Genomic DNA, 27,820 nt, shown 5'->3' with positions numbered 1-27,820 from the left:
GCATTATGTATACCTGAAGAAGCATGTGAAGATATAAGCAGCAACCCAGGTGAACGGTGAATTATATGTGTTTAAATGAAATGATGTGGATTACTTAGAGAGAACAGACTCCACAAAAAAAGAGGGCTAATGGCTCTCTTTTGTGATGAAAAAATTCCAGAAGCCTGGAGGAAAAATGTTTGCACTGAAATCCAAAGAGGGAGGACTGGATAGCCCAAGTGCTTACAGGTCCAGCAGTCTAACGCCAAGCAAGGCAAAATTACAGAATATTCAATACTAGATTTTAATAATAAAGAATTAGTGAGGGGTAATAAAATCAATGTCAATCAATTTAAGTCTATGGAAAAGAGATGCTGTCAAACTAAACTGACAACCTTCTTGATGAGATTACAAGTCTGACCTATAAATTTTAAGAATGCCATTAAATCAACATTGATATACTTGGTCTTCTCTAAAGGACTTAATTTGGTACTGCTTATTAATTGACTAGAACAAAATTAACATAGCACATATTAAATGGATTAAAAAAGCCAACAGATCTCTTACTGGGAATCATGAACAGGAAATCACGAGAAAGATGCTTTCCTACAGGTCTGTCTCAGGAAACAGATCTTGGCCCTAAATTGTTTATTTCCATCAGTAAGTGGAAAAAACCCAAACTCCTTCCTTGAGCAAATTGACTGCAGAAAGACAGGAGGAGGAGAGGATAAGTACAAAGAGGACAGAGGGAAGGTAAAAAGCAATTTAAGTTCCTCAGTAAATCACAAATACACACACTTACATAGCACAAAGATTACATCCTGACAAACCACGTTAACTGTGGCATGCTTTAGGAATGCCGAAATCAAAAACTGACACAGGCTACATCACGCCTGCAACACTGACACAAGAGTTAAAACTATTCCTGCCATTAAAAGTCACACAATCAGCAAGGGAAAGAAAAATTGCTGCTTCTGATGTGCCTGTGCTTTGCTGAGGAACAGCCCAGTCCTGGTGCACATGCTCCAAGCAAGACACTGATGCCTTGGTGATGGGGCCATGAGAATTGACTACAGCACAAGAGATAAAGGGGACAATCTGCCTACCTGATCAAAAAACTTGACAGTAATTTGTATGACGCTGAACCTGAACACTGCTACACTAGTATTCACCTGAAGTACAAAAATTTTTTTTTTTTTCCTTCCTAATGTCTGCCCATGGAGTAACGTATCCCAAGTCCCATTGCTTGGCAAGTGAAATCAGACTAGAAACTGTACAGCAAATGCTGTTTTCCTGTGGAAGCCATTTGCTCTGTTTTTGACTTTGAAGGTAATATGAATTTAAGTACCTACCAACCATTTTGTCAGTTCTACCACTGGAAATTCTGAAGGTTTGATATTTTTTTTTCCTGAAAGTTATGCTCTAGCTCAAGCAGAAATTAATCTAGGAAACATTTTGGCAAGATGTGTTAAGTGCTCTATAATCTCTTGTACTCTGAAGCTCTACAAATACACTGTTCCTGCTGGTTCAATGAAGAACAATCATTGCCACAAGCAAAGCAGAAGCAAACTATTTTCTCAGAGTCAGAAGCATTCCTATTGTAGGACACTATTCTAATAGCAGCATAGAGATGAGTATAACTTTTAATTGCCTACCTGCAACCAGGTAAGCTAAGAAAAGAAAAGGTTAGAAACATCCTTTTTATTTGGAAATTAATTACTCTGGAATGAAACATCACATTGAAGGACTGTGCTCTGCACTGTAAGCAGTCACCCATGAGAACAAGCACAGAATGGGACAGCAGTGATCCCAACTGCCTTAAATTGTGGTTTTGTTGTCCCCTGCCCAAATGTAAAACCTAATTAAAGCTGCCCCTCGAGAGCCGATGTTCCCTGCCACAATCCCTCCCTGCAGAAGTAGGGCACGTCTGACAGCTCCTCTCGCATCAGCCAGGCAGGAGCCGTCAGACAGCAACAGCCTTCAGTCACTCTGCCTTTGGGACCAAAAGATAAATAATGCTCACCACGAATTCTCCACAGCTCCCCAGATCTGTTTTTTCCTTGTTCAAACCTCGGTGAAATTTAGGGAAGAAACTGGTCACAGGGTGAGTTTCCCTCTATAGCAAAAGCTCAGCGCAACTTGCTGTCCACCTGTGGCTCCTCCAAGCAAACCTGCACATGCTCTTCCACTTTTCCGAGTGTTTGTCAAGATTGAAATGTTTGTAATAAACAGCACCTATGGATGGCTGGCAGGGTGATTGCTTTCTGTCTTTTAAGCAAGAATAACCAAAGAATTCTGACACACAAGGCAATCCTTGCTCCAGCTGGCACGTCCATTTCAGAACACCACCCTGTGAGCCTTCAAACCAATTCAGAAGTGTTTTAAACACATTCCTGGGATAAAAAGGAATGACTGCAACTCATATGAAAAGCTGCATGAAGTACAGGCTTTTGGAGGAGGTTACATAAATACCTTTGAGATGATATATTCATAATGCACAAAGAGGGTCAAGTGAAACGACTTTCATTTTTTTTCCTTGTTGTTGTTTCCACAACAGTCATCAACAAGTAGAGCTGTTCACCTAAAAAAGGAGGTAAGCTATAGAGAAAATTCAGATCAAGGGAAAATGAGATCTGATCATGAGACCAGTTCAAAACCTGCCCCTTGTCTGACGCTTTTTAATACCAGTAATGTCAGTCTCATTCATCCTCCACCTCTTTACCAAGGACAATCACCTGCTGCCACCCCAGCAATGCACACTGCAGTCTCAGGAGAAGCAAACCAGGAGGGAAGCATCTTCTGCACACAGTGCTCCTAGGACCAAACAATCAAGCCAAGGCTGTCACTGTCACAATTCACTGCAACCCATCTATGAAGGGTAACTTGTTCTATGCTTAGTGCAGCTCTATCACAGCACCCATTTAGTCCATAGCTTATTTACAATACAGACTCCTTATGTTTGTACAAACTAGGATTTATTTCATATGTGCTGTCCATGAACAGCAAGAAAGCATTCTATCCCTATTAGCTCTCACTTTTGCAAGAATTTAGGGAAAAATGCACAACCTTTCTCAAGGCAAAAACCAGACAAGCATGGTTGATAAATCACTTGCTTTTTAGCCTTTTGCAGGAAGGCATCTGGGTACAAGCTTTGTTTCAGAACCTTCCATCAAATTACTGTACTCAGATTATCCTTAGTTCTTTTGAGAAGATCCCACTTCTCCATTAGGAAAGGTCAACGTATTTAGATGCAATCCAACCTGGAGCCCCAGATAGGATGTATTCCTATAATGAACCTACAATTAAGCATGGCTTGTACTCAGTTAAGAACAGCCATCAGCATTATCTGAGTTCAGCAGATCCTTCTTAAAAAACTACTGGAGAAGAAAGCCAGGTTGCAGACTAACAGTAAAATACACTGTCAACAGATCCCCTCCTAAGAAACATGCCTATAGTTTCACAAAAAAATAAAACGGTAAAGATTATCCTAAATCTCTGGGAAAAATCCTCTATGTTCCACAGTTAGAGCACCAGCAAAGGCTACACAATGACACAAAGATCCTCAGATGGTACAAGATCCCTCAAGCAAACTTTCCTCCCAAGCATAGAGCCCTGACACCCAAAGAGCAATGGCCCTCTCCATCAGGTATCTGCACAGAGAAAATTCCTACCACTGCCTTAATGCCAGAGAGACTCAGATAAAAGCTCATTCATGCAGGAGCGAGGCCTTTCTCGGGGAGCTCGAGGGGAGACACGAGTTGCACAATGAGGTCCCACGGGAGCCTTATGCACACAAGATTTAAAAAACTCTAACCCAAGTGGAAGGGGCTTCTTCACACCAGGCCTTCCCCAACAGAGACGCTGCTACGTGATTAAAAAATCCCCCAAAGGAAGCCCTTGCAAACAGTGTGCTACATCCCACGTAAAACTCTCCCTCGGGGAGAGGATAAGAGAGGGAAAATGAACCAGACATACAGACACCACTCACTCAATTTTAATATCTGAATGGGAAGTGCCAGATACCATGACAACAAGCCTAGAAAAATAAAAAGAGGAATAAAAAGAAGCGTTGCCCAAAATGGGAAACAAATGTAGCTAAAGCTAATTATTACTGCTGGTGAGGTAACTTTAAGCCCTAGACCTTCACATGTCACTGGAAGGGAACCACAAGGACCTGGACACAGCGACCTCAAAGTCAAAGCAAGACTCCCCCAAACCCATCTACAAGCTCCTCACAACAGAAAGAAGTATCATTCATCCAGCACCCTGAGTTAAAAAGCTTGATTTTGCCAGGCAGTGCCAGAGGAGACTACATGAGTTTCATCCTCTTCTGTAGTTCTGACAAATCTCTTAAGGCAAGATGGTTGTAATAGAATGTCTTGATTTTTAGAGATGCTGAACCACAAGCAGTTCTTATATAAATTAAATAGCAATTTACAGTAACTACCATTTCTCAAAATTAGATACAGTAATTGTTTTCCCTTTAGAATGGCCCCACATATCCAACCCAGAACACAGAAGGAGCACACTTGGACAGCCTGCTGCTGCCCAGCACCACCAGATCCTTCCAAAAATCCTACCCCCAACAGAAACTTCAAGAGGACTTCTAAAACCATGCAGCTACTCCATTTTATACTTGACCACACCAGCAAGGTAAGACACACCTGCTCTTGAAAATCTTACAGTGTCCTAAAGGCTTCTACCATTTCAGATGTTCTGCATCTCACCCGAAACAAGGCTCTGCTCTTACCTGAAGACTACAGAGTTCAACCAAGTCAGCTCTGCCACTGCTGTGCTTGAGGACTTGGACTAATCTGCATGCAAAGCTTAAGTGGCAGTTTGAGACAGATGCTGCTGACTTGGCTGGAGTCTTCTGTGGTTCCCATGGCCACAGCATGGAAGCATTTTACCTCTGAAATGCACCTTTCCTCGCAAACACCACTGAGGAAAGCACTTTTATCCCTGTTATGAAAAAGAAAAACTGAAAGGCATCACAATTTCCAGGGTGAACTTGGACTGAGTAACACAGCCACTAAAACAGGGAGCTAAAACTGCAGCTCCCCCACTCTAAGACTGGAACCTTATCACTGGCCCATTGAGAGTTGTGCTGGGCTAGAGATATCTTGTAAACAACACACACATTTCATGCTCGGTAGAATATATTATCCCCCTTTTTCTTTTTTGTTTGCTCGCTTTTATCAAGTTTCTTTAAATGCAAAACTGGATTTTCAGCATGGGTGTGTTCGTACTACTGCAAGCAACTGATTAAGTAGGTTTTGAAAAGCTACTGCTCCTGACATACACAAGACAAGTGAGTCCCATTTCTGAACAAATATTTGGATTTTGCTTCCCTCAGTTGACATCTCTTGCTTCCCCTTCTTTTCATCTTCTCCTCCCCCTTCCTTCAAGGAGCACACAGCCTCTGAATTAGCAGCTGTTCTGAGAAGAGCAAGGCTGCACTCCTCCCCGCTTTGTCCCAGAACAGAACAGGGACTGTACTATAAAAATCCAGTGTTCTGGGGATGGGCATGAATGGACAAGAAACAGCCATGACTTGTCTATCCTGAACAGTAAATTCAATGCTGAAGAGACAATTTAAACACAAGAATGCAGACATTAGAAACAAACAGGCTAACTGAAAACAAGAGTCAGTGAGGAAAAAGTGAAAACTAATAAAAACCAGAAAAAACCCCCTAAAAGATGTAACAGCACATAAAAATGGTTATCAGCAGTGTGGGAAAAAAATCTGCAAAAGCAATGAAAGAAGTCATTGCATTATATGCTGTGGGAACTAGTTCTCATCCCAAACAGGGGATGTCACACTGAGGAGAAAGGACACGGCACCACTGGACTAGCAGTACAAAAAGAATGGGAAAGATCCCACAACTCCAACAAGGAATGTGTGTACCAGAAAAAAGGAAGACAATAAAACGAAGGCAAATTTCTGCAGTCACCACATTTTTAAAATAAGACCTAAGGCTCAAGAGTGACTTAAGATACAAGCTTAGAAGTGGCCAGTGCTAAAACACTAAGCTATGGTATTCTTTGATGAAATTTGACCAAAGGGAAATACAAAAGCCTATAGACATTTCTAATGTGTAAAGACTATGACTGGAGATGAAATATTAGAAGTGTGCTACTTTTAATATTGTTACTCAAAAAAAAGGATGAAATTACAAGAGAGTAGAAAGAATCACAGCCTGGAACCAAAGAGAAAAGGCTCTCCAAGAGCATGAGCCAGCAGTTCACAGAAGAGGCACACGCTCCATTACAGCTGATATATCTTCCCTCCTGCATTTCATCCCAAATGCTGGCACTTCTGAAATTTAGATGAAAGCAGAATGCAACCAAAAATTTAATACTGAACAATGGACTAGAAGCTTAAGGCAAACCAAAAGGAACAGAGTGATTATTCACTGGTCAGGCTTCAACTAAAGGCACAGTAAGTTCAGACTGCAGTGAGCCCATACTGTACCACATACAGAGTGTTGGTAAAAATGCACCAAACTTGTATGAAAAGGGCAATGGCAGACACCCCGAGTCAAAGCTTATGAGAAGCTCCACTAGAAAATGATGGCAGTGAGTGGTAGAAGAAAGGCCGAAGGACAGAACCAGGACAGAGCCTGCACACAGACCAAGGTTCCTACTTTCATAACTGCAGAGTGGAAAGAGTCCTGGCTTAACAAAAATCTCAATTTTTGAGACTTTTGTTAAATTTTAGAGATTTTTATTAAAAGGCCAAGAACATACTCTGTCAACAAGAAGGAAGCAAGCAGAGAACAGGGCCAAGACAAAGCTAGGGTCTGAAAATGCCAGTGCATCACCAAACCTGGAATCATTTCATATAGAAATGGTGGCAGTAATGCTTCCAATCCAAAGGAAATGGCAGAGGAACATAAAGCCGGAGAAAAACAAGAGTATGTTCTGCAAAACTAGAATATGAAGTAGGACATAATATTATACTGCAGCATCAATACCTGAAACCTGTTTGACTGCAAATTCAAAAAGCCCTGGTAATTTTGTCATTAAATGATTTAATTCAGCAACATTTAAGGTTTAGTACCTCAGCCTTTGTCAAACACAAAAAAAGAAAAGCCACAACAATACTAACAAATTTCACAGTAATTTGGAACAATGACTCTCAATACCTTGTTCTGGCTCATCAACAGCCTAATAATTAAACTCTGAGCTCTACTAACCACTTTTTCCAATGCACAGAGGAAAGTAATTTATTACAGACCGGAATACAAAATTTAATATTAAAAACACAACTTGTGACTGCAGTATTTTTAATCTGATCAGCAGAAACATAAATAAAAAGCTGCAACCTGACAGCTAAGAAGGTTAATCTGTAATAGTTAGATTTACGTAGATTACTTTGCACAGCATCTGGAAAGATGCTGAGAAAGGTAAAGCTACTTCATCATATTCCAAAACATGCTACCTATAAAAATTCTGCTATGCACTGATATATAGACTGCAGGGAGCCTCCTCACAAATTTGTTTCAGCTTTAAGACAGAACTTCCAAGATTTTTAGAACAAGAACAGGAATTTAAGTATGGTTTCAAATGTTTACAACATTTCTTTTAGGTACCTGCAGGTAACGAAAGTAATGAAAACTACTTCAAGGAGAGAACATTATGACTTTGTGTGTGCACATACTACTTAGGTTCTATCACTTAATCTTGGTAAATTTTTTGAGAAAAATATTAGCATGGATATGCTTCTCAGTAAATTTTCTCCAGCATAAAAATTCTGTTCTTTTCAAGGTGGCAGATTCTATGTGTATCAGCTAACACCTTCCCTTACGACATTATCTACATGCATGGCTCTGGATGTACCACTGACTGATGCCATTGATGGCTGACCACCACTAAAACCAGTGCAATTTCTGTTATACACAACTCTTACAAAAGGCTTTTCCCAGTATTAAACAGCTAGGTGGTAAACAAACTTGCTCCTTTTGTTTCCAGATTGGTAAAATACCTAACCTGGAGCAAGTGAGTACCACAATACTACCAACAACCAAAATGAAGGTACCAGAGCAGCTAGTCCAACACAGCAGAAAGCATAAGGTAAAAATATGTTACCAGTCAAGCTCCCAAGCTGTTCATGTTTGGAGCTGGGTTTTTGGTTTTATTTTTTTTTTTGTTAAGACAAAATGGTTTCCAGAACAGGAAAATGTTTAAAGAAATAAGAGAAGTGGGCAAAGACATGCACTGGTAAATAGAAATGACACAGATAGAGCAAGCAGGAGAACAGAGGAGTCTAAAAAAGGAACTGCTGGAGAATACTTCTTGTTACATGTCCTATCTTCTCATGCCCTACCTACCATCCTCACAGCAAGGAAAGTCAATACACCCCCTCCATCCAGCCAACAGCTTCCCAGGGAAGGAGGAGGCAGCCTCATTTTTTGGGTCCTAGAATTCTGCAGCAAGTGGAAGGAAGGAAGCCTGTTGATACCTAACTTAAGGTGCTTCCAAAGGTGTGTGAGCACAATTATCTGATTAGGGCAGCAGGGAGATTAGAGCTTGTGCTGCAGCAACAGCAGCCCCTCTAGTGCAGCAACAATTAATCACACTGGCAATGCTGCCATTTGTTTGCTTGCAGGTGAGTATGACGCAGCTTTTTGTCCATCTGCTTTTGCAACACCCCTTGAAAACCATCTAACTGGAAAAAAAAAAAAAAAGGCAGTTTGGGCTCTTGTGAATAAAAATAGTAAGTTTTCAGTCTTTTTCTCCCTCAAGCTGATATATTCCACTGATTAAACAGATGCTGAGAGAGTCGTAAGAACAGAAGTACTGTGTCAGAGCAGAGGCCTGCCTGCTTCAATATCCTGTCTCCAGCAGCACCTGCAAGTCAGTAACTTGCACTGAAATTCCTAGCAGGGACAAGCAGCAACATCTCCAGAGTCAGCGATGGATCCTGCTCAGGAACAACCGAGAACAGCAGCTACATCCAACAACATGCAGCAGTGAGTCAGCCAAAGCAGAGACAGTGAGCAAAGAAATGGACTGGCCATGGTGCTTTCTTTCCCTCTTTTCATGGAATCAGAATTTCACAGGAATGAGAGTGGAGAGTGACAAGACTGTGGCATCAAAGAAATGGGAAACATGGCACCTGAGCAAAATCTGTCTTAATAGACACGGAGAGATGCAGAAGAGCCCAAACAAAACTCAGGCCGTATCACAAACGGTTTGAAAAGTCAGAGGCAGCAGTACCCTATCAATGACTGCTCCAGGAATGAAGCACAGGACACGAAGAGAATGCTGATTAAATCCAGAGATTTGTTGGCAAAGACCGTGCATCAGAGCAACTACCAATAGCCCAGATTCCCGAGATGGTTATCTGTGCTGACTCTAAGCACAGGACTGCCAGAGAGCTGCACACAAAGGCTGCCGGACTCCCAGTTCAGGCAGCAAGGGAAACCATGCTCTTTAAAGCAGGAGAAAAGAAGAGGTGGTGAGCAGTGTTAAGGGTGTAGAAAACACCCTCTCCATATATCCTTGTGTATTAACAGCAAAATTAGAAGTTAAGAAGTTTTAACTGAAAGTCAATTTAAAATGATGGCCTAAGTCTCCAAGCAGTGAATCTTTGAAGTTTTCTGGAAGCAAAGGAAGAAAAAAAAAATAAGTATTTAAGGCCAGGCAAGACCTCTGTGCAGTAGATATCCCAAAAGGAACTTTGCCCTCTACAAATGGCATCTCACTTGGCAAACAGAAAAGAGGTGGGCTTGATCACGTAAATGGGTCCTTCCTCAAGTCACAGTTAAGAATAACTCCAAAAGCAAAAATCTGAAGGATGTACTCTGAGGGGAAGGAACCTGAATGATGACTGATCAGTTTAGGAACTGCCCAAAAACTGAGGTAGCAGTAAAGAGAGGAAAGGCAGGAATACTGAGGACTTTCATGGTCCTAGGAGCAGTGGATCCCAATACCAGTCTGAAGGTCTCACGATGACCATTCCCAGAAACCAAGGCAAGGATCACCTTGGCAGAACTCTTTAGGCTGTAGGGAAAACAAACTGCTTGCTAGGGGGAAGTCAAATGATGATGGATCAGCTCTGCAAGACAGAAGGGGCAAGGACTCCCTGGCTCACTGATTCAGAGAATCAGCTACTGCAGGCAGGTCAAGTAACCCTAGTCACGAGTTTACTGAACGCCATCTGAAAGTCAAGAACAAACTCCAAATGCAGTGGTGGTGAAAATTAGCCTTGTGAAAAAGAGCAGGAGGCAGATCACTTTCCAAAGCACTTGAATGGTTTTAGAGAGGTCACTTCTGTTTCTGGACAAGCTGTGTAGCAAGAGCACGGGGACAGAGGCAGGCAGAGGTGACAGCCACAGTACAGCCGTGCTGCTTGTATATGTGGCTGAAGGGCAGAACTCCTGGAGCAGCAGGGGACGGAGAAATGCTGGGGAAGTCAACCTTGGAGCCCTGACAGGTACCTGGGTGTGCTGTCTGCTGCTGCCCCAAAGGGCCCTGCCTCAGCTGGAAGGGAGTGCCTGGCCAGTGGCTGACAGCCTCCCAGAGCTTTCCTGGTACTCACATTCCCCCCTTCCTCCTTGGGCTAAAAAGAAAGGAAAGAAAAGAAAAAGTTAAAGAGAAGCAGCTGTGCACAAGTGCTGAAGCACAGGGTTTGGGGCCTCTTGAGGAGAGAGCAGAATGATCCAAAAAGGAGAGAGAACACTAAAAGTGAAGGGTGGAGTGCCACCAACACAGGGTTGCACCAGAGCCATTTCACTGGCCGTTCCCTGGTAGACAGCTATCTTCCACACAGGTGATACCAGAAATGGGAAAAAAGGCTCAGAGTAGAAGGTCAGCAGACACACTGGAAAGCCTCATAAGTAACCTTGCAACAGGAAGTCATATTTCAGAGGTGTAGGTGAGCTTGCGCTGTTGAGGAAAATCACACTGGTAATCCTTCCACCCTGAGCTTGATGGGAAGGTGATGGTATTTACTCAAACCAAGCAGCAAAAACTGAAGAATACTCTAAATATGCATTAGAGGCATTTAATACACTTCAGAAGAAGCTGAGGATTGAAACTGGTGAAGTTAATTAGAAAGCTCTCTTGCAGCACAAGGGTCATGCCTGCTTGCTTTCTGCCTATTTGCCCCAACACTCATTTCAATTGCTTTTTTCCAATAATCAAGAAATCAAAATTCTTTTGTTCGCCAGCACAGAGTCTGCACCAGGCGACTGCAGAGAAGTGATAAAGAAAATGATGGATGCTAATTTGACCATTTTCCTCAGCGTTCAGCACAGACATCAAACCACACAAAAAACATTTTACAGATCCAGCACCGAGAAACCCACTACCATTTCTGTGTCTCCTCCCCCACAGAGCGAAGTTCAGATACTTAATGCAAGCGTTCATTAAAATTATCAATATCTGGGAATTGTCTTGAATCTTCAGGCCTTAAAATAGGATATGCAACATGGAAATTACGTTTATCTCTGCTCCAGAACAGAATATACTTCAGGAAATAAGCTATAAAAATAACTAGGCTATGAAATTAAGATCAATTTATCAAAGGTCTTTAATAACATTCAGAGCCATATATTTAGTCCTTTAAAAATAAAAACTCTAGATTTCAAATTTAAAAGACTCTGAAACATGTCTGGTTTTCTGTATCTTTTAATATTTCATTCTCTGCATGAAATGAAAAAATAAAGCACAGTCTGTATTCCATCTGATTAGGAGAAAGAATTTTTTCTTTTCAGTTCCAAACGACATTATCTTAGACTTCTGCTTCTCTGGGCACTTGACTTTCAGCTGCACTAATACTGCTCTAACCGCTCTTTCCTCACTGCATTTGTCTATGCGTTCAACACAAAGAAGTAACTTCCATATAAGTCTCCTTTACCTAATAAATACAGTGAGGCCAATGGAGAGTCACTTCCTGAAAAACCTAAGGCAATTCACTTAATTTGGTATTATTTTTTCAGACAAAAGAACTCTAGCTGAGTACTCTGCTGTATAAATACTTTTCCTATTTCAGCAAATACCAAGTATTTCGCTTTCAAGGAAGTCAAACGCAGCAACTCCATTGCTTCTTACAGAGATTGCTATACAGTCAATTTGAGGGGCACTACTAAATATGGCTTTTAAATGCAATCAAGCCAAATGCTAGAAATATATATTCAATTTATGGTGAACACCACAGTCTAAAAAGGTTTTTTTTTCCTGTTCTGAAGGATTGTATTAATTCTCCTCTTCTACCAGAGCAATGAAATTGCTGCTAACACTCAGTCCAAGGCAACAAGATCTGTGCCAAATAAGTGACCAGAGATCAGCGACTAGTTACCACTGCTTTACAGAGAATTACTAAAAACCTCTTCCAAGTCAACAAGGGAATAAACTACCTCTACAAGGTATTTTTCTTCTAAACCCTGTTATTAGGTGGGCTTATGCCATGAGGCATGAGTGTTTACATACCTTCTAAAGAGTTTATAAGTCTTATCTAACATAATCCCTGCATTCTATAATCCTATCTGTTTAATGTATTTTAAGTGGGGAAAACTGCTGGAACCAGTAATATCTCAAAATGGAAGGCACTTCCAGAGCACAATCTGTGAATTGGACATCAAATGCAGAAGTGGTTTATGCTCAGATTAGACTTTCAGTCATCTCAGATCAGGTACCCTAATGCTGTATTTCACTGTAAGTTATATTTATCTGCATATGGATCTTTTGCTTTCCACAGGACACTTTCAGCACACCATTTTACAAAATTCTGAAAGATAGATGAAACGTCACCAGCCTTTGTATGTGATTTTTTTTTAATGAATAAATGTTCGATTTGCAGCTTCTAAGCATAAATAGCTGTGAACTATTTCCCTTAAAGAAAAAAAAAAAATCTTTTTCTCCCGTTGACAAAGCAGCACAATTTTACTAATATCTCTGCAATTTCCAGCCTAAGTGTTTCACCTGCAGACAACCATGCAATGGTCACCTACTGTCATGAACTGCATTACCACAGGCCTGTTCCCCATAATTAGATTTAGCCATAAGCCCCACTTTTGCTTGGTGTCTTTATATTATGATGAGATTCCAGAGTCCTCCTTTGACTCCAACCTGGATGGACCCACAGGGACCTCCTGGTTACCTACTTTATCATGCCTCAAAACCTCCAATTAAAATACATAAGTCTTGGTTGCTTCCTGCTGCAAACACTGGGGCAAAGCTAGGTGAAGTCTGCTTCCCTGGGAAAGCTTAGGGAGTGTTTCCCTGTTACTGCACATCTGCTATCAGACCCTCAGAGTTTCCCTCCTGGAGAACATGACCATTCCTGCCTGCCTTCTCTCCTGCCCCCCTGGGCATCAATAATGTGCAATTAAGGGCTTCTACTCATGAGGATACAGACCTTCTCCATCCCTTGCTTTCAAAGCAGTCACAAAATCCAGATGCTGAAATTAAGGCTGCTAAATTAAGCTCCAAATTTCAGCAAACTGCAAACATGCAGCTTTGAACAGCATATTATAGACAGAAACACACTAGCACCCCATCACTTGCTGAACACATTTAGTTAAATAAAATCTGTCTGTCTGCTTCTTACAGCAGCACCTTTTCAGTATGGGCTTCTCATTTTACAGGAATATGGAAAAGAATATTTTTTTCTAGAGGGCACATGATACCAGCTTAACTCAGTGTGGACAAACTTCTGGACTAAAGGAGCAGAACAGCCTTCCCAGGTCAACAATTTACTGGTTTCCACAGAAGAATGAGCTCTGCACAGTTCTCATGTGAAAAATACCTTCCTGTACTCTCCTAATGCTGCATAATTTCTGATTCTGCCATTTTAGTAGGTTTTGGTTCTTGGATTCTATGCTTGAACATCCAAAGAGTAAGGAGTAGGCAATCCATGACTTCTAAAGAAAACTACAGGTAAAGCAGTGAGTATTTCTTTCTCTCCTTTTCAATCATTGATATTTAAATTATACTTACAATGTCGCAATTATTGCTGAACTGCAGTTTTAATATAAGCCTGCATCAGTACTATTATAAATACCTGAAACTAAAGCGAACAACTTTGGTCTTTGTACATAATCTTAAAGGAATTGCAAATTCAGAAAGGAACAATTAAACAAAACCAAAACCAACAGAATTACATTCTGGGCAGAGGAACAACAAAGTTCCTGATTATACATGCAAAGAACATCAAATTGTACCACATACCAGAATTATGCAAACCCTGCTATAATTTAAGGGATGCACAGAAATCTTGTATCAATAAATAATCTGCTTTACAGTGTTCCTGGATCATTTCAAGATGCAAAAGATTTTCAAGCCAAAGATTTTTGGATACCAACCATCTGAAGATTCAAAGATGTAAGTTCCTGGGTAAGTTACAGAGAAACAAACAAGAAAAGGAATCTTAAAAGCTACCAAATGAATTAAAAAAATTAATAACAAACATCACCGTCTCCCACACAAAACTATGTCAACAAGGACAACTCAGTGGGCCAGCAGCACTTACAGTGTCTGACGGACACCACACTGACTGGATCTTTTGTTTGCAAACACAGAACCAAACAAGTTCAGCATTTCTTCTCTGAAAATTCTCATGAATTCAAGCCCTCTCCCTCAAGCGATGAAGATTTGTCATTGGTTTTCTTCAGACAAAATAAGAAATAAAGAGCATCTGCAACACTCTCTAGCTTGGCATCTCTGGTTAGGGCTGAGCCTCCCTCACATCCATCTGAAGCCATAGGTTTCCTCCCTGAAGTCACCTCCTCTCATCTAATGCTGCTCTAAAATGTTTATGCCACTTAGCTTTTTTTTTAAACCCAAGTTCCTTCTCATTTTTTGAGCGCAGCTGATTAAACCTGAACAACTGGGTTGTTGGACGAAATATGCTGTAGCTATGAAACGGTACAGCAGGGACCAGTTTCACTGTTAATTTAAAATGCTAGAATTAATTAGGTAGTGTAAATGAAGAATTTAATAAGCACACTTTACAACCACAAGTTCTGCTTTTATTAAACACCCCTGCCAAATGAAGGCAACTATCTTCAGTCTGTTTTTCCTTGTCTCATTCCCTTAAAATCTCTGCAGTGAAAAAAAAACAACCCAAAACCATTTTTGCTATTGCAACCCCTCCCCCATAATTAAAATGTATGCCTGACTTCCATCTCCTCTCTCAAGTCATTAGCATCTTCAAAAAATGCTACTGTATATCCTGCCTGTTCTGAGAAGCTACCAAACAAAACCCAAGTTTACGATTTTGGTTTTGAATACCAAATTAAAGGCTGTCTTAGAAGCTGTCATTCCTATTCAACTCAGTGTGGTGTACTACCAAATTAGCATAGTTTTTTAGTAAAGGAATATGCTTGTTTTAACATGTACCTTTCCAAAGCGAGGGGGCAACTTCACAAACCAATTTTTAATAAAACTCCTACTACTGTTCTAAGAATGCAAAAAGACAGAGCAGATGACTATTCCTGTCATACATTGTTTAACCAAATTTAAAATTAATAAAAGAATTCAGGTCATGAATTTTATTGGAGAGATCCAGTATGTTTAAACAGACTTTCTATACCTTTTAACTCCTTGAAAAAAAATTTCAAAAGACTCAACACTATTAAAAAAAAAAAACAAAACCCAAAACTTTGCAGCTCCTTGACAGGGGAAATAGAATCTTTTACATGAGCCAATTCAATGCTACCTAGGCTTCAGAAATACATTTGAAATCTTCTACTATGGTTTTGCCAGGATAACTATTTAATCATGATTTGGTTGGTTTATGACCTCTTCTATTTTTCTTGAAGTGAGCTCTCTACAGCTTTTTATTGACTTTTTTTGATTTGCCTGATAATTCAGCCCAGCAAGAAGGAAGCAAACTTACAATTATATGAAGACAAAACAGACTTTTAACAGAAAGAACAGCACATTTGTTTGAAGGCATAACAAAACAGAGCATGGTTAGATTTATTAAAGTCACAAAATTTTCAACAGAAACAATGAAAAATCCAAAAGCAGACAAAAATCTAAACTGTTTCACATCTTCACTGCTTCTGCAATAGCTTAAGAATCTAATGGGGCTTTTTTGCAATACAACTTTCACTGTCAGAAAAAGTACTTCTATTGATTTTTAATAAGGAAAAAGCAAAGAACCCTTGAAAAGCCCATCATTCCTCTAGCAGCCTACTGGCAAAATTCCACCCCTCCCCTCCGAAAAAACCAATCCAGAGGCCTAATGAAGGCAAGGCTTACATGATGATCCAGAAAGATGACCTGGGTATGACCTCAGTGCATTTCCATTTTGTTACTCTCCATGTTCTAAGAATCTTAAAAACATGAACTGCTTCTGGCAGAGGACTGCATTTGATTTACTAACTCTGAATTCAATGTGAGGAATGAACAGGCATCCCCAAATTCCATGATGTTGCACAATGACTTGATAACAGGCCTGAAAACCGTGGCAGATGAAATTCTGTTTTCAAAAAAAGCACAGAATTTGGAGAACATTTTTTTTGCAAATTTGGCTCTTTTATATATGTATCACCGTTGAAAAAAACATGTAGGGGTGATATCCTCAAGACATCTGTGTAAGTTTTTTTTTTTTAAAGGTTCCTTTAAACTATTTTGGTCATCAAAGATTTAGGCACTTTATATGGAAAGAAATATAGGCAAGTATAGGCAAAAAAAATACCCAAGAATATGTCAGCAGATCATATAGCAAATTTTTCACAGCTTGAAACAGAAAGACAAAAGCCTGGAGATGGAATTAAACGAAAAATACTGTTCCTTGCTGATGAAGTAATGGCTCTCTGCCCAAAGACAATCCATTCCCTATGAAAACAACACCAAATATCTGAAGTCTTGAAAATATATTGTAAAAACATCATCATGAATTTGAAGTATAAAGAAGTAAAAGCTAATAAAGTAAGAAGTAAAAGCTCATGAAACAAGATCAAAATTCAGGCTAGGCACCTATAGATGAGGGTTTCACTTCTGCCTGAAATAACTGAACTAACCTGCTGTTAAATTTTTCAGACTATTTTCAGACTAGAAGAAAAACAAAGGTCCGTAGAAAAAAAGTAAATAAAAGTCAATTCCATTTTTCAATCTTCTGTTTAGAACACCCGAAGCTGTGTACAAATCAGAAGATTTATTGCAATAGATACATCATGGTCAATGTGCTAAAGAAAGCTCTGCTGGACTACACTTGTGAGGACTCAAGCTGCCCTGCAGCTACTGCCATTTGTTATGTGCCTTGTGTTCAACCAGAGCATTGCTGTGTGTCAGGAAGTAAATAAAAAAAAGAAGCACTGCATGTTGAAAAGCACTAAGCATATCATCCTAATGCTGCCAATACAATGGCTGCCAGGATGTTATGGAAGCAGGTATGAAGACTTGCATTTTAATTCCTCATCTTCCCATGGTGCCTCTTCCCACAGAGCACACACCCAAGTTGCCAGGAGAGCCTCTGAGGGGAGCTGATTCCTTTTCTGGAACCCTTTCCCTCCCAAGGCTGCTGCTCTCTGTGCTAAACATAACAGCACTGGTGATGCACTGAACAGCAGTGAAATTTCAGCTGCTCCCACCTACGGTGCGAGTAGACACACAACCCATAAAACTAACCTATAAAGCAAGCTATAAAAGCTGATTGTTCATCCCATCCTGTGCACCAGTGGATTCCTGGCTGTGGCAGCAAGGATGTGGATTAGGTCAGGTGCATCTGCACCCATCCACACCTCCTCTAGTGACAGTGCAGACACCTCTCCCTGTTGAGGCAGCATCTGCCACAGGAGGATTTTATTCTGAAGGCACCTACCAACGGGTGCAACTTCATACCAAAAAGGATGGCTGCAAACTAAAATGTTTTTGGGACCAGAGTTAATTAACTATTATCTGAATGAAATCCAGAACAGGGTGTCTCAACAACAGCCCACTGCTGTTGCAGAACACCGCGGTCAATAAGCTGTGATGGACATGCAGAGTCAGCTCATCTTACAGCGTTCTTAAACAGGTGGAAATTTAATGAGGGTTTGGTGAAGCTCAGATGGCAGAGTCAGAATCAGGAATCGTCAGCTGGCCCAAGCCATTCAGACAAGTCCACGTTAAATAAAAATGAGAATGAACAGGAAAGCAAGGCCACTGCCTAAGCTCTCCCGCAAGAAGCTGCTGAGTGTGTAACACACATGCAGACCGGCAGTGTTCAGACTTCTCCCCCAGATCCGCAGACACTGAGAGACAAGGGGCTCCTCAGCTGTTCTAGATCCAGTGTGCAGCACTGAAAACTAAAGGCTTGCCCCTGAGATTTAGCACTGCATCTGCTGCATTCCCTGTGTTAGCACTTGCAATACAAGCACCAAGGTTCTGCTGACCCAACGCAGGCAAAACCCACAACACGAAGCTCTTACCTGTGATTTTGTCTCTCACGAGCTTGCAGGATTCGATTTCACCAATGCTCCCGAAGAGACTCCTGAACTCCTCCTGGGTCATGTTCTGGGGTAAATAGTTGACTATGAGGTTGGTTTTGCTGTCATCTGTAGCAGCCCCTGTCTGCATGGGGGAAGGGCAGTTTCTACTGTTGCTGGAGGGTCCATTGGTTGTATTGGAAGTAGGGCCATTCGACACCTGAGGCTCCATGGTGCTAATTATCTATAGCAAAATAAGAGAAAGGGGAAAAAAAACACCCTTAAGTTTCAAAGATACAATAGCTATTTTTAAAGATACTCACAAACGAATGAGTAGGTAGCATTCATGGCCAATTTAGATACTTCAACAAAAAAACCCGGCTTGATTCCTCTGTTATTGTTGCAAAGTAGGTCATGCTAGTCTTTGGCTGTGAGCATATACTAAGATGCAGTTAAAAAACCTTTTTTTGTTAATGCGAAGCTGATTTCTGCTTTCATCACGCAGCCATTTTCACAAATGTAAATTTAAACCACATAAATTTAATTATAATTTAAGGTAATAATCATAATTAAAATTATAGTTCCATTAAATCAGATGAAGTAAGTGTATGGCTCTATATGAAAAGGTAAAATATTTTACCTATTTAATAACTGTATCACAGAGTGCAATGACAACAACATTAACCAGGCACAGTCAATCTGCACCGTGTCGTCACTCAGCTTGCCTTCAATTAATAAACTTGGTGTCCCAAGACATACCATTTACTGGTTCCAGTGATGACCTATATTCTCCACCTATATTTTTCACTAACGAACTGACACCTTTAAATAATAAAGCCCTGGATTTACAATCTTCACAGATACAAAAGGTCTTCAGATATTTACTAGAATCAAAAAGGTTTAATCAAAGAAAGGCTTATCAGGCACAGGTAAAAGCTGGAATTTTGACATGCACATCTATCTTGAAACACAAAACTCGCAGTTTTCACAGAAGAGACTCAAAACGACAAATAAGGATCCAGCTTAGCAAAGTGTGTTGCAGGACAGCAGCCCCATTGTCACCAGTGCCACCCATCACGTGAGCAAGGCTGGCTGCATGTTTATCTGCAGAACACAAGTTTTCATCCCAAAACAGCACTGGCAGACAAAGGAAGCAGAAAACCCTGGGTTCTTCAAGCTTTTTCTGTATAATTTGCCCCTACCCTGGCTTCTAGCCTGTCTTCACTGTCACCAGTGCTGCCAAAGGAAGGGCATCGTCTTAGTCTCAAATCTGGATAAATTAAAGCAATGCAAATGGTGGCTTTTGCTGCCTGCTGTGAAGTTTGTGATGTGCAGCTTCACTCGATCAGCCCTCGGATGGGCTCAGCCTCCCTCCACCAGAGAGCCAGTGATGCAAACTGCTGCCCCGGGCAGGGGATTCCAGTGCCCAGGGACAGGGACAAAAACGGGGGAACAGAGGGCTAAGGCACCACACACTCTGAACCTGGTATTTCTTCCGATCCTGTAATTATTGTAATTACTCAAGACTTAATTTGCTTTCTTTTTTAAATCCAGGGAGGTACATGTTGTGACAAATTAGGCCTGTAATTCAGGAGGATGGGGACACACACACACACACCAAAAAAAAGGGTGTCTTTTCTAAAATTAACTGCATGAGGGTGGCTCAGAGTCTAAATAGGTTATATTCTGGTCATGTCTTTTTTTTAATTGAAATGCTTCAGTGTTAGTTTAATGCCTCATTTAGGAAATAACCCTCCTTTTTATCAATGGAAATAAGTTTTGAATTACCATTATTTTTATTATCAAGCCCAGGAATAGCTACTTGGTTTAACAGCTTTTAAATAAAAAGAAGCCTTGCCACATTGTGCTTAACAGAAATGCCTTAAAACCACACAGCAGAATCATTTTGAAAATAAACTGCACAAAAATAGTCACTTCTTGAAAGACATGGGCACATCCAAACCAGAATCCCCCTGCCAATTTTACCAGCCACGTGGCACCAAGTACTGCTGGCATCCTTGGCCAAGCTGTGCCAGCCCCACACACTCTTCCTTCAAAATTCCCCCTTCTACCCGGCATCGGCCATAATTCCTTCCCTTCTCCAATTTAATTCCATCCATGTATTTACTCACACGTACTACTTAAACGCTTCAGATGCCGCTAAATCTGTTTAGCTCGGGATTCCAGCTGGAAGATCATCCTTTGATCTCCGCACCTCGGCGACCCCAGGGCAGACGCGGGCTCCGTGCTCTGCCAGCAGCTGCTGCGGGGCCGGGGCTAGCACCCCAAGGCGGCCGCACTCCGGCTCAGCACAGCCCTGCTCCCACAGGCTGCAGCCACATCCACTCCACTGAAATTGGGGGGAAAAAAAAATCCCAGTTCCGACGCTAATGCATAGTCAGAGGATGAGTGAAGCAGCTGACATGGTTAACGGCAGCTTCCTGTGTGCCTTTACATCACTAGACCATATTCCTCACAACGTAAAACCCCACAAGGTAAGATGCAGCTGGAGGGACTGACCCTGCCCCTCTGGAGCTGGCAGGAACACCAGACCACTGGTTTCAGTTTCAGCAGAAGCAGGACTTCAGCACAACACACCGAGGAAGGTACATCAGCTATTATTAGCAACAGACTCAAAAGCTATCTATAGTCCCCCGCGGTAGACAATAACCCTGGATCTTTTAAAATCTGTGAAAGAAAACAAAATTCCAAACTGGTTGGTGTCCTACTTAGGCATTTTGCAAATGCTTTTTAGTTAAATTCTCAGTGTTCATACCTTTGCCACCAAGCAAAGGAACAGAATTCAACCCAAGACTTTTAACACATTCAGAACATTAAGAGTAAGCTTCTCGGTAAAAATCTGTTCCTGAACAAGTACATTTCCTCATATACTTCAAAGTATCTCGGCATAAACTAATTTTGCACCAGGTGCCAGGTTTTCTTCTTAGTTACTCTCAACTCCAATTAAGTTTTCTTGATTTTTTAATAGTGGAAAGGAAAACCAACGCACTTATTTGGCCTTCAAATAATTGCCAAGTCATAGGTTACTGAAAATCCATTTGCTATATGCATATTAAAAGAGAGATAATGGATAGAGAGAGAAATGTTGAAGAATTATTAAAAGCATTTCTGATAAAGGATTTCAGGTCTTTTTTACTGCATAATTTTAAGTCCCCATTTACAGAATGGTTTCTGTGCAGAAGCAGTTCCGTAGCAGAGCTTGCATTCCAAGTCCTCACAGGCACAAATGAATAACACTTACTTTAGGTGCGCATACCGACTCCTGCCATGAGTAAACACTTACATTACTAATGGGAACAAAAAGGTGAGCCCTGGCTCTCTTTACCAGACATTCAGTCCTGTCCTCAACACGCCTGAAGCTCAAACCCCGGGCAGAGTTCAGTGTGCATGCACTGGGATGTTTATTGTCAAGCACTGTTTTTAATATTAAGTAGCTGTTGATTCCACATCAGTCAGCACATTACATAAGAGGAACATTATTTATTCAAATAGATTTCAACATGACAGTCGCTGTATGTTTTTTTTTTCTCTATCCACAACACTAAGATTTAAATTTTTAATTCAATGCCTGTATCACAATATGAACATTTTTAAAATCAATACTCCAGTTTCCAGGACACACAGTTAACTTACTGTGTTTTAATTACTGGCAGTAACTTTTTTAAATACAGGAAAATATTGGGCTGCAATTAAATTCTACCAAAATACCAAAGAAGGCTTTAAGTCTTCCTGACTCATCAAGGGCTCATCTGGATGCAGGCATAACAAATGCTGAAAATTCAAGAGTGACTTAACCTCAATGTTCATTTTTAAAAAAAACAAAATATACTGTTATCCCTGAAGGTATTCTTAAATGTTCATAAGCAAGTAAAATTAGCAATATCTGTGCTCTGAGAGACATCTCTTTGTGCAGACCTTCTCTGACCCAATTTAGGTAGTTACTACTGGGCCTGAAGTATTACAGTGCAAATGTCATGTGTGATGACATTCACATGCTACTGGTATAGAGAGGCATTTTATTTTTTGGGGGGCAGTAACTTGCCAAACTCCCAATACTCCAATATGTTACTTATATATAGGGTAACAGCATCTTTGAAGAATCAACTGCAGTTATTGCTAATAGACCTTGCATCATTCAGCCACCGATAATCTGAATATTCTAACACTAACAGGTACTATCTGTGGTAGAATTTCAACACTGATTTTGTAAGTTACATGTTTCAAATTGTGCATGTATTTCATCAGACTGCTGCTTTTAAAAATGACGATTTCCTGGTGTACTACTTTTCTCACTATGGCAATGTATCAGCAAAGTATGAGGTATTTTAGTTTGACAGATTTCACAAATAAACGCTTTGGGGAAGACAACATAAGCTTTGCCAGTGTTTTGCAAAACACTGCTTACCAAAAGGCTTGGTATAAACCACTCCCACAGAGTATCTGCCACAAACACCCATTAGAGCAATTCCTACATTACTAACGTTTCAGAAATACTTCCATCACATCTCCATTGTTTTTTCAATTAATTCAATTAATTTCAATTTATTCCTGCTAAAATATTAGCTCCAACAATAATGCAAAAAATACCTGTATGTATAAACACAACTATTACAATTACAAACTATTACAAGCTGGAGTAACTGACACTAATCTTCACTTATTACAGTAAATGTGTGACATCCATCTACTATTACAAAGCACAGTTAATGAATCATTTGGAAAACTACCCACAAAGACAGCCTTATCTCCCTATTGCATGCATAAGCAATAGCCAATGGCTCGATAAATGTAAATATACATTTTTTATATTTACAAAATTTGTTCTCAGCAGACTAAAAGAAGGTCTGCATGTTGAACTGAGGCTGTACACTTACATATGCACACTGAAAGGAGCTTGCATTCAGCAAATAATCAGCACCCATTCTTGCTTTCTGAATTATGTATACTCCACTGACCATATTCCACAATAAACAGAAACTGATTTGGTATGTACAAAAAAAGTCAAATTTAAGAATCTTAAGAGTAAGTGTTATTTATAGGCACCAAAGAGAAGTGTTTTTAAACATACCACAAACAATCTTTTCCTAAAATCAAAATCTGAAAAAAATTCTAAACCCCAGAAAATTCATGCAGACATATCCATTTTGAGGACTCAAAAGTCAAAAAAGTTCACTATGAATAATGAACTGTTCACAGCACCTAAATGCCAAGAAAAATGATCATGGCAAATTACACCTCATGAAGAATTAATGAGGTCTAATTTTATATTATTTCTAAGTGTTCATTAATGAACAAACTCAGAACATTCACCCATAAAAAAGAGTTTAGATAAATAATGCAAAGCTCTTACTTTATCAAAAAAAGCTCTTTAATTAGCATTGCAAGTTGTTTGCTTTTACAAGTGAAAACAAATGGTGCCATGGCAGAGGTCCCACAGCCATCTTGTGAAAAACGATGACAAAAGAACAAACAAAACCCCTCAAAGAAAATAAATGTAGATTCACAAAGGTTTCCCTCATACAATGAAAAACAGGCTTTAACTCCCTGCATATCTGCTCTTTTGAATAGAAGTCAGCACAGTACAAGTCTCTGTTCCCCTGGAACTTTTCTGCAGGTGAGAAAAACCCCATTGACAGGAGCTGCCTGACCAATCCATCCACAGCCTCACCATCTGCTGAGCCATGAATAGCCATGCCAAAGGCAAGACACTGGTCCACGGGCATGGAGTGGAACACGCAGACACATCCAGGTCCCCCAGCCCTGTTCCAGCCCAGGAACCCCACCCCAGTTTAAAATGCACCCAACTGCTACTCGCTCCATGGGGATTTAGCACATTTTTGCAGAATGAGACACTGGATCACAAAATGTTCAGGACACATCATGCCACCTTCGCACAGGAGCGTTAAAGGAAAAGAATATAAAGTGATTTTAAGCTTTGCTTGGTTCAGAACCACAACTTCAGCCAGAGCAAGAAGCAGGTGCACCTGAACCACACCTGGGCTTCTCTCTAAAGTGACCTCAGGAGCAGCAAACGATGCTCTGTGTGCAGCTCCACTACAGACTCTCTTAACTGTAACAACTGCCAGGTTTCACTGTCAATTACATTTTCATTAAAGCTGATGTACTGCACAACTAGACTTTGCTATTATTTACCTAATAAATACATCATGAACATGAAATAAAGGAGGAAAATGAAGCTTTTTAGTCTATCTGCCTGGAGGCAAATCCAATACCCCAGAAACAAATCATTATCTAACCCTCCGTATTTTGACATGCTCCCCACTCATATGTGCTTCTACATGCTACATCTTTACCTTCCTTGGAGTAAAAGTCATATTTAATATTTTAAATATAGATACAGCTGAAAGTCTCAGCTCAGAAAACCAGCAATCTCTGGCTCTCATGGCAGAGATAAAGGCATCTTAACTTGCTTTCAGATTGTGCTGCACTCAGGTTGAAATGGCATTCAAACATTTTCAGCAAATCCACATTTATGGGTGCCACAATAATTGTACAGAGCACACAAACGATCCAAATGGAGAAGACAACAAATGCGTTCATTTTAAGATGCAAGCCTAAGTTCAAATAAAGGAGAAAATTATTTTCTTTAATAGCTAAATTTATCCTGAACCAGTCCATTATAGGCTTTTGCATGAATATGCTAAACCAAAATATTCTGTCCCCAATCTGCACTGAAATGAATGCTAAGTTTATTGGCAATATTACTTGTTATCACAGCCTGAAGGACATAACCCGCTGCAGCACCAAGTTGTGCTGTACAAATGGGCAGTAAGGCAGGGACTGCTGCTCTACCAACATAGTGACAAAAAGCAGAAAGGCAAAACCTGTTTTTTATTCCAGATTTAACAGAAGTGAAATAGGCAAGCTGCTGAAGTTACACAGTAAGCTGTGACAGCCCCATAACGCACCACTCTACCCTCAAATCTGGCTCACTGATAAGGTACAACTGCAACAGCCTTATCAAAAAGAGAACCAGTATAACAATGATGCACCAAACTGCAGATTTTCTGAGAGTTTCAGATAAATGTCTTCTGTTCCCACAAAGTATGGACTCTACAGTTTTGCATTTGATTTTAACGACAAAAGGGAACGAGTAGGGGGGGAAAAGCAGACAACAAAAAAAGTCGCAACAATTTCAACATCAGTAGCTACTAGTAGAGCAGTAGGAGAAAACACTCTTGGAACTACACATCCAATAACTACACTAAAGATAGGAACAAAGGCACCATATCGCACGCTTTGCATAATCTCTTACTCTTCCTGCAGGTACTCTGGGGGTAAGAAATTGGAGGAGGAGAACTACAATTATCATTCATACAGCTCAGCACTTCGCAGAGCTCAGAGGAAACACACAGGACTGGGGAGCAGGTGCACAGACAAGCACTCCATGCACAACAGTTTCTGGGAAGTGTGGCACATTGTAAGGACAACAATGTCTGTCCAGAAGCAGAATATAGTTATAGTTGTGCATTGTCTATTACCTCAACTCACAAAACATGAGATTCTTTATGAATTTCTGCTGAGCTTTACTTCCAACTTTTATTTCCAGCTTTTTCTTTGCCTCTTGCAAAGATTATCAAGAAACTATTCCTGTTGGAAACCCTGGAGTTGTTTGGCTCTATTCTTCAGTGTTCTCCCAGTATCTTATTAAAAGTCCACAGCAACAGCACTCGGGAAACAATGAGGAAGAAGGTGGCATAATAGATGATGGGCATGGAAGTTTCCTTCTGTCCCTGGATCAGGGTTGTCCTTTTCATTAGGACAAACTGACTTTTGGAATGCCAGCCAGTTATCCCCTATTTTATTTAGAATGGTTTCACCAGAATTTATGATAATTTCTATCATTAAATGCAATTCATACATGAAGAGATGGGAAAACAGCCTTGATTTCACAGCATTCAAACACCACTCTGGAACACAGCTTCGGAGAAAGTCGCCACCAGAAACACCGGCAGAGGAAAATAGATGTGTCCTATTAAATGGGTTACCCAACCAGCTTGGGTTAAAAACCCTTACAACCACTTGTATCCCACAGACCATGGACTGCAACAGAGGCTGATGGCAGGGAGGTGTCCTACTTCTGTCCTGGGACACGGCCATCAATGGCTCCTGCCCACCTGCGTCTCTGGGGGTCACCCGCCGCCTCTGCTCAAAGGTCTGCACTATTTTTGAACTGAAATAAAGACAACACGGTCAGGCTTTCAGTTCTGAAGGAACATCTATTTCTTCTTCAATCACACTTCTGCTTCTGCCAAATTCATACCAGGCAACCCTGTGCCTAAAATTTTACAAGGGCTTTATTTTAGTAATTTCATCATTCCAGACTGCTTCTTATTCCCCCTCTGATCTTTTCACTGAGGCTACTACTCATTCTCTCAAGATGCATATGAAGGCTAAAGGAGTCCAAAAAAACAAATCTCAGCAAAAAGATCTTTCTTTGATTGACACTCCAAGCCAAAATTTGATTAAACCATCCTCTTTCTCCATGGGCCACAGATTATTGGATACCACAAAGGCAAGAGGAATCCCAGTGAATGCACTGTCCCACTTGAAGGGACCGACTAAGAGAAACCATGTTTGAAAGCTGTGTTAACAGAGTGATAAAAACCCCACATATACCACCAAAAACATTAAGTACATAAGGAAAACTCTGAAAGACTGAAGAGGGTCTCTCAAAAGCCTACATATTACACAATAAGAGCTTGGTAGAGATCAACATTTAATATAGATTCTCAGTCTAAAGGACATGCAGCCTAAAAATACACGGAAATGAAAGCAAAGGAAATTGAGAGAGTCTTTTTATATTTCTGGTTACTTTCTGAATTTTATTTTTAGCTCTATTTTGTTTCCTAATCACTACTTACTTGTTTGGTTTACTGACTCTGTTACTGAGTTATATATCGCTAATCTGTAACTGAAGTCTATTACTGACTTAAGAATATGTATGTAGCACTGTGTACTGACGCACAGATTCCCACGGGGACCTACATGTTCATGTAAGAAGCAGACAGCTGCAAGTCTTCAGCTGCTGTAGACCTGTCACAATTCCACTTTATGGTTCTTTTTTTTTTTCCCCTTTAAGAAAGTAATCTAGAATCATTTGCAACCCCGGAGTTTAGACAGCGAAACCTGTGTTATGAGCCATACTGAAACCTGAAAACATCAACTTACCAGAAGGCAAAGCAAAGCAAGGACAGTGCGGGCTCTCCGTGAAGCCTTAGGAACATCCAACCCCCCCCACTGCTGTTATCTCTACTGAAGTTCTAGAAACAAAAAGCTACAATTTTTAGAAGCCCTTAAGCGATTTAATATTCATTAAAGTTCACTGCAATAGGATTTCAGCTCCTAAGCCATAAGCTCTTCTGAAAATGCTGCCCATATATTTTTCATGCAAAGAGAGGCTTGTATTAGGCAGGAATGGATGGCTTAGCAAA

The 27,820-nt window shown here is 40.5% G+C and overlaps 1 protein-coding gene across 7 annotated transcripts in view; it reads right to left on the bottom strand.

Annotated features, from left to right (window-relative positions):
* ELAVL4 (ELAV like RNA binding protein 4) overlaps positions 1–27,820 on the bottom strand; it is an 80,883-nt gene that overhangs the window by 23,520 nt on the left and 29,543 nt on the right. For all 7 annotated transcript variants that reach the window (XM_066192791.1, XM_066192789.1, XM_066192787.1 and 4 more), the window contains exon 2: positions 18,348–18,588. In XM_066192791.1, the coding sequence (XP_066048888.1) occupies positions 18,348–18,588 (241 nt within the window). The remainder of the gene's footprint in view (positions 1–18,347; positions 18,589–27,820) is intronic.

This window comes from Chamaea fasciata, unplaced genomic scaffold, assembly GCF_029207755.1.
Source record: "Chamaea fasciata isolate MVZ Bird 193981 ecotype frontalis unplaced genomic scaffold, bChaFas1.0.hap1 SCAF_10, whole genome shotgun sequence".
Taxonomy (NCBI): domain Eukaryota; kingdom Metazoa; phylum Chordata; class Aves; order Passeriformes; family Sylviidae; genus Chamaea; species Chamaea fasciata.
The sequence above is the reverse complement of the archived record's forward strand: the minus strand, read 5'-3'. Positions and strand labels throughout refer to the sequence as shown.